This window comes from Lepisosteus platostomus, chromosome 1 (assembly GCF_059453375.1).
Source record: "Lepisosteus platostomus isolate fLepPlt1 chromosome 1, fLepPlt1.hap1, whole genome shotgun sequence".
In the NCBI taxonomy this organism is placed as follows: domain Eukaryota; kingdom Metazoa; phylum Chordata; class Actinopteri; order Semionotiformes; family Lepisosteidae; genus Lepisosteus; species Lepisosteus platostomus.
Window position 1 is genome coordinate 3,889,228 of NC_142611.1, and position 21,033 is coordinate 3,910,260.

A 21,033-nucleotide genomic window follows, 5' to 3' on the forward strand; every position below is an offset into this window, starting at 1 on the left:
TACTATCTGCATTACAAAATATGACAAAAAATAGAAATATATATATATATCCAATACATTAAGTGCAGCTTTCGGTACACAATTTTTATGAGCTGTACTATTTTGTGCATATTATAATACAATTCTTACAACATCAGTGAATTTGTAACTCAATCTTCAGTTACTTTTAAAAGTAACAAATGTACTGTGGGTATTTCTTTTTATAATAATAATAAATAATAATAATAATAATAATAATATCTTATATTTTTACTTTTAAATACTGTTTATAAAAACTAATGTTTTAAATTAATATCAATTTCATAGAATATTTAAATTTAGATTAGCATTAACAAAATACGTACCAATACTCCTATAATTATTAATAGCAAAACATGACTAACTTTGTAATGTCAAAAACAACTATAAACAGTACAAAAAGGAAAGAAAAGACCACACATGGTAGCAGCAACAACTATAACAACAACAACTAATAATAATAATAATAATAATAATAATAATAATAATAGTGAAGGTTTTAGGATTAGTGAAAGAATAAGAAAAGATTTTAATTTTGGGATTTAGAAAAACAGATGCACATGGTAATAACAGGCAACTAAATAATAATAATCATAATAATCATAATAATAATAATAATAATAATAATAATAGAAGGTTACTTGAAAACCATAAAAATTAAGTTTTGCATAAGAAATTGTCTGTTAAACACCATTTCAAAAGAAACCTGCTACAGGCTTTCTGCTCCTTTACTTCACCGCCTAACAAAGTCGAGCAACACTTCACTGCTGTGACTTAAAATAGCTCAAATGCAGTATTTACTGCTAGCCTGTGGAGATACGTGGCAGACGAAGTGGGAACACGTTTACAAATGTTCACCGTGCCTAACCGCTGTACACCTGCAGGAAGTTTGAAGGGTCGTGCGTCGTTACATCGGTAATTGTTTTTTTTAACAGCTCTCCGCCGTCTGATGCATCGCTCTTCCAGAAGATTATCAGTCTTGATACTGTCCCTATAATTTCATTCCCTGCTCCTCCACTGCTGTCTGCTTGTCTTTATCAAAGGTGAGCGAGCCCACTGGGAAACTAAATCGCAGAAACAAGACAACGCTTGGAAACGTTGCAGTCACCTTCAGGAACTGGACTTTTTTATTTAAATAAAAAGCCTGGGAAGGAAATATACAATACATCCTGTTTAAGGACCTAGCTTGTCTTTCAGATGTACATTGAAAAGAAACACTATTGAAAGTATGATGATGTGAACTCGTTAAGTTGATCAGTTCTATTACACAATTGAAAAAAATGTTAGAAAAAATAACACATGAAGCAAGACACAAGTCTGGATTACATGATGAAGCAAAGTCAGAATATATATATATAAATTTAATTTAATTTAATGTTTTGTTCAATTGTATTCGTTCAATAATGCTGTCTTTTTCACTGTCAATACTGTCTATTAAACAGAAAGTAATAGGATGGAGTGCTTTGTTTTATTTATTCCAATATAAATATTTTATTTTCAAATACCACTGAACTGCATTTTTAACATGATACATTCTTTTGACATCAACTGATGGAATCCTTGTACTTTTTAATCTTGTAATGGTCTTTCTCTAAAATGTTACCAAAATGAATTGTCATTCAAACCGTTTATACCATTGGAAAGATTGATATTTAATGTGTGAAACATTGCAATTCCATTGGGTAGATTTCTAGCAAACAAAAAGCTGCAACATATATAATGATTTATAATTTAAAATTGGCAGGTGAATTGAGGTTTTATTTAATCTGCACAATATTTTTTTTTAATCCATCACCAAATAAATTTAATACACACAATTATGTCTATGCCCTGAAATGTGAATTGAAAAACTGGTCAACCTGTTTTCGAAACGATTCGTGACAGCTTTAAATATGGAAAAAGGCAATCAATTTAACAATCAATTTAAATGGAAATTGGCAAAATATTCTCCATGCACTGAGGTTTCAGAAATATGGTGGTAACAAATATAAACAGCCCTTTAAAGCAGATTGGTTCACTTTGAACCAAAGAAATAACCCATTTCATGTTTTCAATTCACCATTTGGGAAAACCGTGCTGATTTTTTTGATGTTACTGCTGTTGCAGATGGATTTACGAGTTTCCTTTGAAAACTACCACTAACAGAGCTACCACAGTGTAAAAACAACCTCAAAAACTAAGGTAATAGCTATAGATTAATCAACTGTTACACGATTATTTCTGTGAAGAAGATTTGCCAACACAATTTAGTTCACACGGAAGAATTGTCTTGCCATGCTAATAAACTTAAGACAAATACGACCAAACTATCCTTAATGCTTCTTCTAACTTGAGTGCCCTAAGAGCTCTAGTCATTACAGATAAACATTAAAGTACTGTGCAAATATAACTTGTTTTTTTGGCTTCAAAGAAGAACTTCAAAGGACGATTACATGCTGTGAGTGTTAAATTATTCATACTCAGCAACGTGTTAGAATTTGGGCTCAACTGAGCGCAAGCTCTGTCCTCATTACTACATAGATCAATGACTCCATCAAGTCCCGCTGTATGAATGGCCAGCTAATACAGCTATACATACCCGAATGTCACTATAAATCTCAATTCACTGTAAACCATGCACACCACATGGCCATTTGTTCTTCTCTGCTTAACTTGTTTCATTGATTAATTGATTCAAGGAAGACTCCAAAGAAGACACTTACTACAAAGACTATTAAACCCCCCAACACACCCTGTATTCTTCTTCACGCAGTTTTATATGAATTAGTTCAGGTGGGGAGCTGCGTCAGCATGCGAATGCTGCAAAGGAACAAGTAATAGGTTTATTCCATGCTGGAAAAAAAGAAGAAAGAAAACACAACGTTTCGGCCATGGAGCCTTCTTCAGGTTTTATACGAATGCTGCATTAACCAAGACAAATTGGTCTCAGATGCGGACAAATGGAAGACAAAAGTGGACAAATGCGACACTTCCTGAGAAGTCATACATGACTTCGACAACTATGTGCGATTCTGAGATTCATATACTGTATCGGATTCTGGCATTGTCACCTGCTGATGAGCTCCTGTAAACAAGGCTTTCTTAGGACATTATAGATTTGGATAAACAGCGTGAAAAGGCACACTTGGGCTTCTCAAATCTCAAATGCGCCCTCCACGTAAATGCAGAAGAAAAAAAAATCACATTCCCAGTCTACCACGAGGTACTTTCTCATCACTTCATTCAAAGAAAGCTTGGATTTTGAGAGATCAGAAGCTGATCAAATGGACAACTGTGGAATTTAAATAAGCCCAGGCTTGTGAGCCTAGAATTACTGCACAACCGAGTTCAATTCAATTTAATTTATGGATCATTCACTACTACCCAGCAGCCTTTTGCTGAAAGGGGCCTTTTCTTATTCCCATACTTAAAAAAAACAAAAACAAACAACAGTTATGGAGGGTGGGATGCTGGGTGGTGCAAAAGGCTAACACATCAGTCTCATCATTGAATCTGGCCCAGGCTAAATAAATTGGATAGTCTGAACTTCTCCCCCTCCGGCGCAAGTCTTTTTGTGAAAACACTGTTACTTGGTGAACCTGGCACGCCACACCCCCAGCTGGAATGGATTAGGCTTGTGCGAGAAGGCGTTCAGAAAACCGAGCCCATATAAACGAGCGGAATGCCACAGCAGTGTCTACAAAACAGCCACAAAAAAAAAGCAAGCAAGGCATGAAGAGTGCAGTGTATTGAACCATTTAAAAAAAAAACGAGGGCTCAGCTGTCAAATGCAGAGACACGAATCGATTTCCAAACTAAACGGGTTGCTATGTGTTCATCGCCTCGGAGCTCGATTTGTTGTTTTGTATTTTTCGTCTGTCACAGAATTGAGATGTTTAAAGAAAAAAACACACAAAATATAAGGCGCACCCTAGGAACTGAAGGGACTCCAACATGACTGTTTTGGCTGGGTCCTGCAGTGTCAGACATTGATCGTTGTTGAGGTCTAATAGAGGCCGTTAAAGCAGTGGTGTTCAACTGAAAGGATGCTTCAGGGCTGGGTGTGTTCCTGGCTGGTCCGCTTGCTGCTGAGAAGTGACTCAGGGGCTCGGAGGGAGAGGGGCGCATGTGGGTGCACAGCCCTGCCGGAGAGACGTTTTCTACGATCTGTGTGCAAAACCACGCACTTGTCTACAGCACCTGCATGGTGTTTGCCCAGTCTAAAATTTAACCTCAATCTTTATGAGCTATCCAGCCCACTCTGTTTCTGATAATCCTCGTATTTAGGTATCAGCTCCTGATTATTTGTCTCGTTTTGGTTGTCCCTGGTCCTTGTCCCCCCATACAACTTGCTTTTCGTCTTTCTTTGTTTTCTCTCCCTTTTCCCCCTTTGAGTTTAAATGCTGATTGATTTCACTGTGGAGTGCCAGGATGGCTGGGGCCCTCTTCTTTCTGATGTAATCCGTTACATCTGTACAGCTGTCCTTTGCCAAGTAAACATTTTCCAGTTACCCAGAGAGCTGAAGCCTTCTTCTGCACACTGTGTGTCCACAGCAATGTGTTGTGTAATGCATGCATACAGGCCCCATACTAAGTCAGCTTAGTATGCTGTGCTGATAACATACAAAAAAGTTAGCCTTACAAAACACTGAAGTGCACTGAAAGTTCAAATGATTTTGAGATGTGCCGGAAACGCAGCTTCGGAAGGCAGCTGCAGCCCGGGAACTGCAATGCGCCAGAACTTAAGGTATGTGGGAGGTATGTCTGTCACTGCCTTTGATCAAAAAATAGTTCAAACGATTCATAGCATAGTTTATATGGATCTAACAACCTTGAGACGGGTCAATGACGTTCTCAAAATGTGCGCAAGCAAAACTAAGAAGTGGAAACACAGAACCCCCACAACACCTTCTGTAACTGCAAGGACAAGGCAAGTCACACTTTCATTTACACCTGCTATTATGCTAGTTATAAGCTCGTTCCTGCTGATCACTACCTCAGAATGTGTTTTGTCTTTTTTTCTGAAGCTAGCCTACAAGTAAAGCAAACTGAAGGGTAAATGATATGGTGAAGATACTTTTCAGAATCATTAAGCAAACACCGGCAGGCTTTAGCGGAGTTTAGTCAAACAGTGTTGACGAGGCACTGCCAGCATCTTAACGCTGTGGTGCGTCTCATGGGGGTTGGGAGATATCTGGCTGCTGAAAAGCATGCCTGACGCTGCTGTTCCAACACCCCCTCCAAAAATCTTCATACCGGGGTCTCTGGAAATCCCTACACAGGGATTGTAAGAGAGCCGGGGTTACTGGGAGGAGTGAGCGTAGTGACTGGGTTAATACACAGGAAAGAGACCTTGTTTGGATCCGAGAAAGATGTTCTCTTAAAGATTGCAATTTTGTCAGTGTTCTGCCTGCAATCTCTTGCCAACACCAGACAATTTGTCGCAGTGGGGGGATACCAGATGATGACAGCTGCGCCCCGCGGGCCAATTCGGGCTGCCGTTTACCTGATCTCGGCAAGCTGGTCGTGGAGCTGGACGGAAAGGAGCTGCAATCTTAAACCCGCTGGAAGCCCGGGAGGAACAACACCACCATTACGAGTGAGATCAGACTGAAACTGTCAGAGCTCAAAGCTAGAACCGGAGCTCACAGAGGAAAAGAAAAAAGGGTCTCAGGAAAGTAAAGAAATGGTTTTAATGTTTTTGTTGCTCTTCTTTCTAGCTGACTTTCAACAGCTTCTCATGGCGGACTAACTACACAGCAGCCGGGAATGTTTGTATGCAAGACGGCAACAAAAATGTGTTATTCAAGATGTGCAAGCCAAGATTGTTGCTATCATTCACCTCAATTCCCTTCGAGTTCACCCAACCTCTGTACAGTAACAACTTTAACTTGATTCTTATTCATGTATTCTGAGGACTGAACTAGAGCGAGATTAATCAAATAACAGTAGATTTCTCAAAGTAAAATATTATGCATTGAAATGGGAATAAAGGAATAAACAAACATCGGTGTGCCTAAAAAAGAGGCTTTTTTGCAATGCATTCTTCCCTCTTAACAACCATAGCACAGTCATCAAATGAATGAAAGATGAGGTCACCGTAGGGTTCAGAGAGCTCATGCCTGACTGAATTGTACCAGGTTTCTTGTTTGTTGACAACTGAGCAAATGTAAGCCAGAAATAACTGTTCAGAATGTTGAAAGCACTTAGTTTATCTTCAGGTGAAACAAATTGATTTGTCAGGTGGGAGAATTCTTATACTAAGTTGATTAAGCTGGTGACAGACATTGTACGCTGGGGTGAAAGCTAACAACCTCTTTTCCCTCGAGTCACTTCAGCAGTAATCTACGAGGTAAATCAGATGCAAGTGTTATCAGACACAAGCAGGAACAAGCACTTCGGCCTGTATTTAAAAGAGATGCATTAAAAGTTTGAGCAAAAATAGCAGTTTTGTTATCCACCACTCAAAACAAAATCAAAGATGCCAAGAAGGAAGGAAAAATAAAAAAGGCATAATTTTTAAGGAAAAAGAGAATGGCTGAAGCAAGTCCTTTCCCAGCTGCTGGAATGATTGAGCCCACATTCAGTAGAATTCTAATTAAACAGAGGGGCGTTACACATAAGAGCATATTAATTTAATATTTGTGTTTTCAGGAACTGAAGATGTCTGCATGGATTACAGACCAATCAAAATCCAGCGGCAAAAAAGTAACTTGAAATTTCAGGAAACACCAGATATTTGACTGGTGCAAACCAGAGAGGATGACTAATGGAAGTCAACTGAGGTTATCATTATGAGTTCTGAATTGATCATTCTGGGTTGCTATCATTCATAAAAACAGGAATTATTACTGTTCATTAGTTAAACCAGATAAAAACATTGCCTAAAGCAACCAGACACTTCAGATTGGCAATGCCTGATGCAATGTAACTTCCCATCTGTAATTTAAATACATTTTAAAGCTTAGGGGATGAGCGTGGAAGTGAACAAGTTACATGTCCAATATTTTCAGTGTACTTCTTTACAAAGACAGATAAGAGGCCAAGTTATATTCACCAAACAACTGAACTTAAATTCAAAGAAAGCAAGCCAGATCAAAATCTTTTGAAAACAGGATGCTTTGGGCCAAAATATGTTCATGAATGCAGTTTAAATTTGATGATGCATTTTTATTGCAATTTCCTGAGCACTTTTACAGTTTTAACAACACTGGCAAACATTTTTTTCTTAATGGTTTCTAAGAGACATAATCTCATGCTGGTTAAGCAACACAGAAAAGAAAACGTTGTGGACCTTCTAAAGAAGACAACACTGCTATGATCAGAAATTGAAGAACAAATGCTATTTTGGCAGTGAGGCTAAATAAGCAAGTTATAAAGATTAAAATGGATACAATATGTGACCCAAAGGCTGCTTTCAATGAAAACATTTTGATGGTATACAATGTCCTAGAAAAGTCTGATATTTTAACTTAGTTTTCCTGCTGTTCTTTTCTCCATAATTTTAAAATCACATTGTACCATAGTATCATGCTGAAACACATTTAAGGTATTATAGCAAATGCTGTTACACTACAAGAAAGTACTAAAATCTACCCACTGGTTTGATCCATGGGCTGCTGTTGGGAAGAGATAGACTAAAAGAGGTTTCAGGCATTGTGTTACATTAGCAGATAGTGAAACACTGCTTGCTGTCACTGTGTTAGATAGAAATGGCACTTTAATACACCATGCATTTCTTGTTGATGGAATAATAGCACATGTTGCCACTACGAGATCGAAAGGACAGGTAATGGTTGAAGAAGTTATTGTGTTTAATGGACGGGGAAGCTAATAGTGTACAAACAGCCACTTTGAGGCAGAAGGCTGGTACAGTAATCACGCATGTTGGGATTACATCAGATGAAAAGGGTTCTTTCTACCAGGCAAAGGAGATCTTAAAGCCTATTTGTACCACCAGTAAGGGGTTAAAAGGCTATGTACTATGGAGAAAAAAAGTCTAACTATTGAGCTGCAGGCCTGACCAGCTTCAGTGAGTTCTGAGATTAAAGGGTCACAAACTCTCAAAGACAACTGGCACTAAGCCCAAGAGGTAGTGCGGCTTAGTGTCACTCAAGTCGAAGCTGTGTTCAAAAAAAGCCTGGTTCTCCCCATAATAGTCGGGTTGAGGATTATTGTACGTGACAGCCAGATGTATAATTATATGTTTATTGGTTTTGTCCCTTTGGTTCCAGGTCATAAACAAAGACTGTATATGTACAACAGGAGCACCTCACTTCAAGAAGGGTCAAACATATTCAGAATCTTTTCCTGCCTAGTCCTCGTTCTTCATGACAGGTCTCAAACCGTCATCTTCCCTAAATAGCTGAGTTCTGTAATTTTCATCATATGAATCCTACAAGTCAGCAGACTGCGTTATTGCACCTGATTTATTCTGTCATTACTTTGAAAGATTGGTCCTTCACAACTCTCCTCTATTATCTTGAAATGGGATGATGAACAATATTTCATCTTCATTAGAATATTTATTGCAGCATTTCAGGGCACCCATGCAACCACCTGTCACTGTCCACATTCCCCCCACTAAGAATGAATTTCTCTGGCTCATCCAGCTTGTCATTACAACTAATCACTTCGTTTATTCAATTAGACACACGTCACTTTGAAAAGTCACTGCCTGTCAAACTCTACTCCTTAACTGAATTTAGATCCTGGGATCAATTCACCTTGTAGATTGTGACATTCATTTTATTTTAATTTTTATTTTTTGGGGAGTTCGGGGGGTGGTGGATCAGATTGGCTGTCTTAACATTTTTGTAATGTTTTAATGTTAATATTTCCTTGGCTCATGAAGGACTGAGATTCCTGGCAGCGCAGTTCTGTATTTTTTCAAAAGCAGCATTTTATCCTTTTCTGAGATCACTCTTTGGCTCAGATGCATTGGTCTTGTTAAGTTACCAAATGAGGACGAAAAGTAGGGATCTTTTTTAAGACCTATATAAAACTTTAAAGATCTTGGATATAAGATGAATGTGATTTTTAATGTTTAATGTTAATGTAATTCTTAAATGCTTCATCTTGTACTCCATTTTCTCATGATTTGGAATACAGCATTTTTTTAAGACAAATTCACAGAGGCCTTTGAATAAAAATACCATAATGCTATAACTTGTTTACAAGGTAACTCCTTACCATTCTGCACATCCAGCACATGATGCTTGTCTAATGACCAGCCACCCATATTTGAAGCATCCAGTTCATATCCTTGCAAAATTGCTGTCCTTTTTTCCCAAAGGATCAGATCGAGGCAGGATTCATATTCAAAGCCCACAGACACTGAAATTACAAGAAAGCCAAAAATATTTAAAAAAAAGAGCAGGAGCCCTGGCTTTAAAACTTGGCATAACCTGATTTTGTTCTACAGTTTGGAAAAGACTAATTGCCCCCTAAATCAAATACTTGTAGGAGTTCTCATTCAAATTTCCAAACGTTTGCCAATTTTAGCAATGATCTAATGCTACATTCTCTTTCCTAATCCTTTAAAATTCATACGTCTTCATCCGATATCATTACAGGAATGACACTGCAAACCTTCCAAATCACTAACCCCATACACTTTCATCTACTTCAACTACTAATGTACATATTTTGGAAATAGAGCAAGATGGAAGGTAAGGAGAATATTCATTCTATAACAATGCATCCAAAGGTACCTTTCTAAAAAGTAAGGACATTTTAATGATAAAAGAGGATTTTACATACTAGAAAAAATAAAAAAACAAAAAACACAGACTCACAAACAAGTTGCATATGTCTAAGACTAAAAGCTATTTATTTCGCTACCTATGTTTTAAGACCTCTCCCTTACAAAAGGTCTGCACTTATGTCACATCACCAGTCATGATCACCTGGCTTAACTCTAACCCAGTGAAACTTGGGCATGCAAACGAAAAAGGTTAGCCTTATTTTTATGTGCTTAATTTGTAGCTCTTAAAAACCCATGAAAAGATTTGCCTGTACTGAGCTATACAAAGGAGCTAGGATAAGTAAAGAGCCCTTCAAACCAATATACTATCAAGTGATTTATCTGCACAGGGCTTTGTAGTGGGCAATTAAACACACAAAAGGTAAATTAGCAATTAGCAAATTAATCAAGGGCTTTTTCCATTCCAGTATGTAATTCCAGTTTTTTTAATAATACTTTAAATTTGATACTATAAGTACCAGACTCTTCACAATGCAAATAATAGCGACATACTTCTACTTTTCTACTAATCTATGCACCTCACAATCATCATCATATTTATGGTGATAAGTGGCAGCTTGCTGTCACAACCCAAGGAGATTCAAAAACTCCTCAGCAAGAGATACACACACAATGTATGAATGCACTGAGAACAGATATTTCTTCCCCAGGACATCTCACACAATATGATGGTTTTTCATGGCATTATCTCCTATATTTGTCCTGGCTTCAGTATTTTGACTTTGCAGCTCTTAAAAACAAGATGCACCACTCACCCACTGCCTCTGACAGGCCGTAGACCTTTTGATTGTAAGCATCCGTTTTGTCCCATATGAACGTGTAAGAGAGGCTGGGGGAGGCTGGAAACCACTTTTGGAAGAGCCTACCCACCACAGCCACCATCAGATGGACCTTCATGAGGTTGAAGGGGATACTGGCCTGGGTCATGGTCACCTTGAGAACAGGCTTGTAGCCTGCAGCTCGAGAGCTCAAGTAGAAGAGATTGAGGTCGCTGCCCGGGATTGAAGTCTCCTCTTGAAGAACCTTTAAATTAAATCGGAACACCAGCATGAGCAACACGGAACCACAATGACTGCACCACTTTAGGACCAGTACAGAATCAAAGCAGCATTTTGGATCTCCTAAATTAATTTCCTTTCTGTCTACCATGCTCCTTTTTTCAATTTCTGTTTTTCCACACATTAATAATTGGTATACTGTGGGACTCCGATGTTAATTACCATTTTTCTTCACAAAACAATAAAATGTCACAACCTTTTTTGTCTGCTAGACTAATTTTCACTGTTTTACAGATGACATAAATTGGTCGTTTAAAGCTATGAACGGTTATTTTCTCACATTACAGTGCAAAAATCACCATATAGTGTTACATGTCATAAGCCCCCTTCTCTCTGAAATGAGAAAAGGAACTAATGAGGTCTAAAAAATAGCTTAATGTAAAGGAAACATTTAACTCAGGACTTTTTTTTCAGGTAATAAAGAAATGAGAATTAATTGCAAATATTCCCCTGGATGATCCAGCGTATCTGGAGTCAGTGGAGCATTTAGTTTTTAGCAAAACAAAACAGCAGACAAGAGAAGAAATGTACTGATGAAATTAAAATACCAGACTATTTTGTAGCATCTAATAGCATCTACTGGGCCTGTCTTCCAAGGAACTTTAAGATCGTTTGTAAACTACATACAGTATCCAAGTATATTAGTAATGGAAACTGCACTATTCCATTCAGCCACAGGGTTAAATATATAGAAATATATATTTTACAAAGCAAGGATTCTCTGTTCAATACCGAAACTTTCTTTTATATATAAAAAAACTATGTATGGGTGTGTCTTTTCAGAATGTAGTACAAGGTTTTTGAAGGTGTTATTCATACTTCATGCTCCTGTTTATGGCTAAATAGCAACCACATAACTTAACCTCTTTCTCAGAAACGAGTTATTGTAGCAATTATGACACAGGACAACATCATTCTATGTAGCTATTCATCTAAACAATTTTCTTGGTATTTGGATACAAAACATGCATTGGTTCTGCACACACTGTACGTCCTCTACAAAGCTTCTAAAGAAAACAAATTCCAAAACAACATATTTCATGAGACCCAAGAGGGATTTCTTAAAATAACTTTTCTTTCCCCCACTCCCATGAGAAATGTTCAAGCCATGTCAGCCTGTGCCTTAATCATAATGGTGAAGAAATCACTTAGGACACAGTATACACTTGGCAATGGTGTGCTAGATGGCTAGTTGTAAAGGAACATATTTCAAAGGGAAAAACAATAAATGGAAGGACATAATCCATCTCATATTCGCTGTAAGAAAGTGAACATTCAATCCCAACTACTACTGCAGTCTTAATGCTTGTACCGGGACAAGAGAACCACTGTGGACATCAGCTGGAAGTCCAGTAAAGATGGATGCTAAAACAATGAAAACCTTTGATCTATGAGTTCTTGTTAAATTTAGGGCTTAGGGTTCTGAAACCTCTCTGCTTCACCATGGTGTACTGTCACATTGGTGCAACAATATGTATGACAAATATATGCTGTTCACATACTGCATAATGCAATATCAGACCAATTCTTACAAATAAAAACGATGGAGAAGTTATATACAGAAGAGGAGTAATGTGCTGTAATTTTAGCTTTTTGGCTGGTGTTCACTTTGCACAGACTGTTGTTCAGTACTTCATGATACATTAGTAAAATCACTGGACCATCACTGTCAACATAAACCCACACATTGCTTCTCAACTTACTAAGTCTAACAGCTTTCACACGTCTGCTAGAGTTTCCAGGTTGTTATTCAGCTCTTTAGTTCTGTCAAGATTAACATGCATAAGCCATTAAAACAGTCCCTTGATTGATAAAATGCCAGTGTTAATGAGACTGAAATAAAGCCAAGAGAAATCCATTGATTGTAAATATTTGCTTGCATTTGTTTATCTTGGTAGTCACAGTTGTGAATACACCTAGATCATCTAAGAAACAAAGCATTACCATTAATCGACTATTGGTTTATATGAAATATATTAACCCTGAAAAAATGTAATAGAGGATATAGTTTGCTGTCATTTACTGCAAAATACTCCCTTTTTAAGCATCAACCTGTGCATAACCTGAGTGTTCTGTCACAAAAATTGAGTCATTCCCTCCTAGAACACATTTATGCATCTCTGGTCCTTTTGCCCTGCTGGGGGCATCATGTCAAGGAAAGACCAGAGCTCTTTTTCCTCCTCAACAGTTTCCTGCTGCCTCTGGGGTATTCCCACACACTCAACAACACCAAGAATACAGACACAGCTCCCACTCTGAGAGCAGAGGGATTGGCTAATCGGTACCTTGCACTCCTGCAACATCTCCCACAAGCCGTCTCGGGGAACACAGTCATGCTTTCTGTAGGCCATACTCACATAACCCCTTGAAAAATCAGCAGGAGAGCGGGGATCTGAGAGAGCTGGCTGACCGATTCAACCACAGCCAACAGTCTACTGTCACTGTCATTTGACATGGAGTCCGGATCACAGTCGGCTAGTCAGTGATCCAGCTCAGATGAAAGAGCTTGGATTAGCGATTGTACTGTTGGAACCACTGGTGAAGCCCCGGTGAATAATCTCTTTTACTCTTTTTTCAATCTATTATGCCGAAGAATGACAGTATTGCACCCTTTTCTCACCAGGTGTATATTGTTATCTGCAAATGCTGTCTTGCCTTATCATCTACTTCATTTTAGCATGTGCTTACACTGCCTGTTTAATTGCTTGCTTCAAGAAATGAATCCAACAACCATCTCCACAAAATTTCCCTTTTTCCCCTTTACCCACTGTCTTTGAATATGAGAGAACACCGTTTCCTGCTGCCTCTTATTTACCTGTGTTTCAGGAATGATGGGGCTGTTTTCGGGGGAAGACCTGAAGAAAGTGGACAACTGAGATGAAACGATAACCGGGCTGGGCCTTACGAATCCGCTCAGGTCACAGCTGGGGATATCGTTTTCCTCTTTCTTCATGACTAGAGTGTCCATGACATAAAAGACATTCCATGGGATCCACACGGTGCGGTACTGGGTGAGAAATGGAGCACGTTCAAAGCTCAGAGTCAGAGAGGCCCCACCATTGGCCAGCAAGTCAAACCTAGACATAGGACAGGGAGAAACAAGAGCAATGCGTTTTACTTTGACTGACCCTTCAGTGTTTCAGTGGAAGAGGTGAAAGAATCCAAAAAAAGCTACTGTACAAAAAAACAATATAGAATGTCCTAGCATACAAGGATCTAAATGATTTTCTAATGAATGACCAGTCCTTTGCCCTTTGCAAAACTCTCAGGGTAAACGCTTTGAGGAACCTACCTCCTCACCAAATTCCTTCTCACCCCTTTCCATAAAAAGTATGATTGCATTCAGGCAAAAGTAGGAACAAATGCATTATAACCCAATGGTCCAAGAAAACCCACTTTTAAATACAGTCAGTTCTCAATTTCAGCTAATTGAATTTGAGTGTTTTTGATTTAATGCACCTCCTGAACATACCGTATGCCACTTCTTAATTTAGAAAAGTACTGGTTTCACTTTAATGCTCAACAACAGGCTACCTGGTGGAGTGATGGGAGATGACATACTGCACTGTATACTGCACATACGCAGCTGTGTGCTGGGATGAATAGCATCGCTTGAGCAATCTTTGTCTCAGTGTTCTTCCAGGCACCATTCACCTCATCTCTGAAATTTCCATCCATCCATTTTCTAACCAGTTTTATCCAGTCCAGGGTCGTGGGGAGCCGGAGCCTATCCCGGAGAGCAGCAGACGCAAGGTGGGATACACCCTGATTGGATGCCATCACACGACATACACACCCAATCTACCAGGATGACTACTGGACCATGAGAACACAGGGAGAACATACAAAGTCCACGCAGATAGCGCCCCAGTTCCTGAATTGAACCCAGGGCCTCAGGGCCCCAGAGCTGCGAGGCACCAATGCTAATCACTGCGCCACCACCCCTGGAAAATTAATAAATCGAGCAGCTTACCACAAATTATCAGCCAAAAACCTCAATATGTAAAACTGATTTGTCATATTACCACTGAGATTTTAAAATAGGTACCATTGAAAGACTCACTGAGAGTGAAAGGGACAATAATAGCTGCACAGTCCACACTGGGCAAATAACTCTCACTACTCACTACCATGAACAGCAGTTATCCCTTCACATTTTACCTGCCAAATGTTAGGATTGAGTTTAAATATAGTTCTTAGCAGAAATCTCTAAAGCCACTGCCTTGCCTTTTTTTAAAGCGTCTTTGGAAGTGGAATAACCAAGAACGTATTCCCCCTATGTACAGTACACACATATCTCTTGGATACTAGATGTTAGATCTTTTCAGGATTCATGCTGGAACTTTTAGGAATTGTATCTGCCGTGTAAACTGACAAATGCCTGTAATGCACTACATTTTACATGGCTATATTATCCAGGGACTGGACTGGACTATGAGTGTGTGCTGTACAACACACAAGTGCCAGTGAAATACCTTTCTTATTTCTCCTTCAAACTACATTCCTGCTGCAGGACCACACGCCTGCTCAAGTCCAGAATGTGATGCTGTGGCTTGTCTTCTGTTCTAGCTGAGTACATATGGGAATCTGATAAACAAGATTATCGAGTGTGAATCTTCACACCTTCTGTCTGAAAGGTTACTCAATGGCACATCTGGATGCATCAACTACACTTAAAAACTGATCGTTCAGCTGTTGTTTTATTTAGTCTGTCTTGCTTTTCAAAAGCTGCTTCACATTTTGAATGATTTCCTAAATCCTTTATGTACTTTTAAAGCACCTACTTTAGAGTAACTAGAATGATACATGTATGGAAGCACTGTCCATTTATAGTAACTGATGCAGTTTACTATGCTTTTTTCAGAAGCGTTACGCCACTGAGTCATATGAGGCTGAGTCTTCAAAAGGTGTGAAAATGAATATCTTAGTTGTTTAAAAATAATTTATTTTGCTACATTTTGACTGGAAGCAGAATTCTTTAGGTTTTAAAATGATGTTGTATTCTAGTCAGAGCCATGACATTACTTACCATAAAATGAGAAAAGATACTTCCATGTGATAACACTTTTTTTTAAAGAAACCAGTAAGAACTGCCAGATCCAAACTGATTAATTCCTAGTGAATTTACTACTTATTGAATCAGCTTTCAATTTTTTCAGTTTTTCTAAAATATATTCATCATATTACTGTACTGGTATTTCAACACGTTTGCATTTTAGTTTACTTCAAGAAGATGATGAGTTTATCTTTAAGATGTATATATTAAATGTTTGGGATTATCAAATTTCAAAAAGCAAGATTTAAACCTGGAATAAACAATCCATTAACCCCTCCCTCCCCCCCACAATCAAGTTTTTAAAATCAATAATTGATGGCTTTTGGAAAGGGAGAAGTTCTAAAATTAAAATAGGCTTTAAGATTAACTACCGCCCTCTTGTTTTAATCACTGTTGACAGATCCAGCAATAAATAAATCAATGACTGCAACAGTACATTAAGTACATTACACAAGCGCCAGAATTAAGATAACTTGTCAGACGTTATCAATGTATTTCAATACAAATACAATGGGAAAAAAATGCACACGCATTAAATTATGCATCTTGCCATTAATCAGCAAAGCAGCCCAGAGAACATACATTCCATCTTGGCGGGTGACAGTGAATCCGTGTCCGGGATAGTGCACAAACGACACGTTAACTCCAATGAGGGGGGTTCCATCCGCTGTTAGAACCTGACCTCGGATGATGGACACCAGACTGCAGAAAAAACAAATGACAAAACCAAAACCATTTGCAATTAACATCTGTTCTCTCTCCTGGCCACCTCAGGCTCGATAATGGCCCCGACAAACACACGCACCGTGCTGTGATTCCTGAAATCAGCACAAGAACCCTCCCAACTCTCTTACCCCCTTCCGCCACTCCTCACCCACCTTCTCTTTAAGTGGCTCTGAAATTATTTTGTCCTTTTAAACTCACATGACACTCTCCAGAGGCTTACCAGGAACAGCGTTTTAATGATGAATGCTTAAAAATACACATTATATACTTTTTTGTACGTATGTGGGGGAGAAACAAAATCCGCAACAGCTTTAAGAAAACCCAGCATTCCAATTAATTGTGAAGCAATTTGTAAACCTGTTGGGGTTGGCAAGTGAAAGATTTAAAGGGGCGTTAAGGAACATTTGTGCATCTACTTTTAATCAACTGCTGTGCCTAACTGCATTTATGTTGCTAAATTACAGCAAGCCCCAGTGTTTCTGCGTTAATCATCTTCCTTTATGCTGTAAGATATAAGACACCTGCTTTTAGTCACTGGTTTATTTTCAGGTCATTACTACTTTGTAGTATGCTAATCAAGTAGCTCGTACCACATCACTTCCATGCAGACAGAAGTATAACAACCCCCTCATATTTTATTTTCATTTCATGCAAACAGTCCACTTAAAAAGGTTCGCCTGTTCTTGTCCCAGTCACCCAATTAATCTTTCAGAGCCCACATGACCCACCGTGACCTGACCTTTTGGTAAACAAAAAATAAATTACCTGGTATAAGATAAACAAAATAATAATTTACTTGTTTATTTGTCTCCATAAAACAACACCTTTCAATGGAACCCATTTTGTCTTAGTTTTTTATATGAATGTTCCAAAATTATGTTCTATATTGCATTAAATCTTTCTGAGACAAACAGGGGGTATTCCTTAACAAATGATTAAAAACAGCTGTTGTGAAAATCAGCACTAATCCTCATTTTATATTCAGCCTACGGTTGATGCTGTCCTTCCACGACCCATACTGAAGAATATTTGCTTTCCAAGCTCGCACTCAAAATAATGCCAATTTTGAAGACAAACCGCAAGCTGTTTAAAATTTCAACAGCTAATCTTCTTCCTCAGAATATAAGAGTTTTGCGTCCTAACTAAACCAGCATCAGGAACGCCTTGTCTTTAGGGATTTATCCTTTGTGTGAATTTTAAAGCTTTTAAACTTTGCAGTTTTGGCATGTAAAGAATGTGAAATATTAGTGCCAAGACCAACGGTTAATTTGACATGTAATGACCCATACACAGAACATCTCACACATTTAAGAGATCATTAGTTTCCATTACTGCTCTTCTCCCCTTCACCATAATAAGGATAATCTTCTGCCCCCCCCCCCATTTAAAAAAAAGAGATTTAACACTTGTTAAATCATAAAAATGTGTGGTTTACTCTGTAAATGACAACCTCACCGTTGTGAAGTTTGTAAAGACTTCTCCAATTTCCTTGACAGAGGTCCACATTGAATAGTCAAGAAAAACTGGGCTGCTTTAAAAGTGTGGCTGTTCGCACCACGATGACAAGGAACTGTGCTGTTTCCAAATGTTACTATTCTTTGCCAACAAAATCTGTCTTGTGGGACTCTGTTGCATTTGTCTTGCAGAGCCTGGATTAGCACTGTACCTGTTAACTGCACTTTTGAGACCTAGAAGCCACACATTAGTCCAACTCATCCAACAAATATTAATGGCAATCAAGTCTGGTGAGCAAGACAACCATGGCTTAACAGCTACAAGCAGAATGAGGATGGGTGGCATCCTGCTGGAATGTTGTCAGGTTAAGATGAACTCACTGGAAGGACAGCAGGTGAGATCTAGGACTTGATCAGTGAAGCACTGTGCACTTAGGTTGCTATCAATCAGTACAAGTGGAGTTTTGTAGATGGTCCATCACACTTGGACCTCCTCATTGATCTTGATTAGGTGTCGGGATTTGTTATCTCCCAGACTGTGGTCTATCAGTCATGGGACTGTATGAGGCTGTTAAGTCTGTAAAGCCTGCTGTGAACACCTCAGACGGTCAGTGATAAACCACTGACAGTCCAGCCTCCAACTTACTGATGGTCCATACTGTATGTTCTTGTCATAATTTCATGTCCTGTCATAATTTAATTCCATATCCTTACTATGCATTTTATTTATTGTTTTGTCTCCCTGTTACATTATTTACCCTTATATTTTGTATTTTATTTTTATAAGGTATGAACAGATGCTGTTAGCTCAGTGCTATCCTATATGTACCTTTGAAAAATTGATTTTTTTTTCCTCTTCAGAAAGGAACAAGCCCACACTTGCAGGCTCATGGGTGTAACAGAATTTGTTCCAGTCCTGTTCTCCTGCATGTGTAATGTCTCCTGGTCTAGATATAATATGGGTGTATACACATAGCTGTGAGCACAAGTGTATACAGTTTGTTCTATTCCTTTTTGTAAAAATGCAGCAAACCTCTACAATAATTAACTTCCAATTCTTTCATAGCTCTGAGGAAGAGGCATCATTTGAATTTCAGCACAATCATTGTAAGGTTATGGAAATTAATGAACATTTGAGTGAGAAAAAACAACACTACACAGAAACACACTGTGGGCTGGGTATAACCTGTAAAAAGAACATATGACTGCATAATTCATAATCAGATTCTGAAAGTCTTATAGGTAAAATCAACATGGCCTGTTCTTACAGTCCTGTCCTGACCAGGGCCTACAACCTTGTAATATACCCTTTTCAGTTTATTTGGCAAAAATAACCAGAAAGTTCTGATTGCATTATTAACAGGATGTCAGCATACTTTGCACAAAGGAACCATGAACCACATAGAACACTATGAAATTGGATCTGATACATACACAGTATGTACTTTTTGAATTTTATTTTGGATATGGATTTTTTTGTTAACATGGATCAAATTAAGCACATAGGGAAAATAGACGGGGAAATAACTTGGTATATTTAACAAAGAGAGACTTTACTCAACATTATAACATGACATGGACTAGAATTTCAGTAAAAATGTAAAATAAACGAATATGATTTAAGTGACCACATATTAATTATAAAAAAACTAGGTTTCCTCTACATCATATATACATATATATCAACACACTTGAAATATATGTGTTTCTAAAGTCATTGGCCTGCTGTTGCTATGAAGCTGACTAATATTTGCACCCTGTGCCTTAAATTCACTAGCTACTGCCATTGCAGCTAGGCAGAATGAAACAGGTATTCTGGCCTTGCCAAATACCTTTAATTTGACAACATTCACTACAGTTAAATGACCAGCACTGCGGAAGAGGAGGGTAATGTCCGGATCATTTTGGTGGTGCCTGGCAAAAATAAAAATAAAAAACCTACCGAGCACCACCCTCACCTTCTGTTAAAAGGATTCTCCCCGGGGATGACGTGGGTGCTGTCCAGGCCCACGAGGAAGCTGATCCGGTCGTGGAAGGACTTGGCGGCGTGCTGGGGGGGTGGCTGCTGGCTCTGTCCAATGATGTCAGTGGGGTCCGGCGATCCGCGGCAGTATGGCTGGTTCTGGCACGAGCTTTGCAAGCAGCAGTCAGGATCCATACAATCAACCAATCCATCTGCAGGCACAGAGCCCCTCACATGAATACCGGATTGACTCTGGCTAGGACACGGGCGTGACCGCAGACAAACCAGTTGCTCTTTTAAATCCAGCCTACACACCTTTGCTCTGTATACATCCTGGGAAAAACTAAGGTTGCTGCTGGAAGAGGTGCTAGTGGGGCCAGCAGGGGGCGCTCACCCTGCAGTCTGTGTGGGTCCTAATGCCCCAGTGTAGTGACGGGGATGCTATACTGTAAAAAGGTGCCGTCCTTTCGGATGAGACACATCATCCAGGTGGGGCTGAACACTGGTGGTGGTGGAGGGGATCCCCATCACCTGTAAAGCGCATTGAGTGGAGTGTCCAGGAAAGCGCTATATAAGTGTAAGCAGTTATGAAACGTACAGTATTTTTGAAATCTTTGTAAAATTTTTAATAAAGTCATCATGACCGGGGATATGCAAAATACTTTGTTGTAAACATACTGTACTATATACTGCGAAGGCTAAAGTAATCCAAATCCAAAGCAGGAATAATTACAAAGCAAAGAAGGCCAATTGTCCCACTTTGCTAATTTGGTTGCTAGTATCTGATTTATCTCAGGATCTCTTCCAGCTGTATATTTGAAAGAATCCAGGGTATTACCCCACGATCTCACTGCCCCTTCTGCAAAGTTCTCAGTTTTGCTGCACTCCTCTCCAGTTTTGCCATTTTGCAACATTCAGTGAATCATCCTTTGAAAATCTTTACTCATTTTGCGGGTGGGTTTTGAAGAACAAAGAAGGTGAAACTATCTTATTTAATCTGGCAACATTTTACT

General features: G+C 38.8%; 1 protein-coding gene across 17 annotated transcripts in view; it reads right to left on the bottom strand.

The window, feature by feature from the left end:
• The window catches only part of LOC148677538 (teneurin-3), a 287,789-nt gene that overhangs the window by 24,255 nt on the left and 242,501 nt on the right, over positions 1 to 21,033 (bottom strand). For all 17 annotated transcript variants that reach the window (XM_088642666.1, XM_088642919.1, XM_088643165.1 and 14 more), the window contains 5 exons: positions 20,016 to 20,232; positions 16,460 to 16,579; positions 13,637 to 13,898; positions 10,519 to 10,786; positions 9,190 to 9,333 (listed from right to left, as the gene is read on the bottom strand). In XM_088642666.1, coding sequence (XP_088498792.1) covers positions 9,190 to 9,333; positions 10,519 to 10,786; positions 13,637 to 13,898; positions 16,460 to 16,579; positions 20,016 to 20,232 — 1,011 coding nt within the window. The remainder of the gene's footprint in view (positions 1 to 9,189; positions 9,334 to 10,518; positions 10,787 to 13,636; positions 13,899 to 16,459; positions 16,580 to 20,015; positions 20,233 to 21,033) is intronic.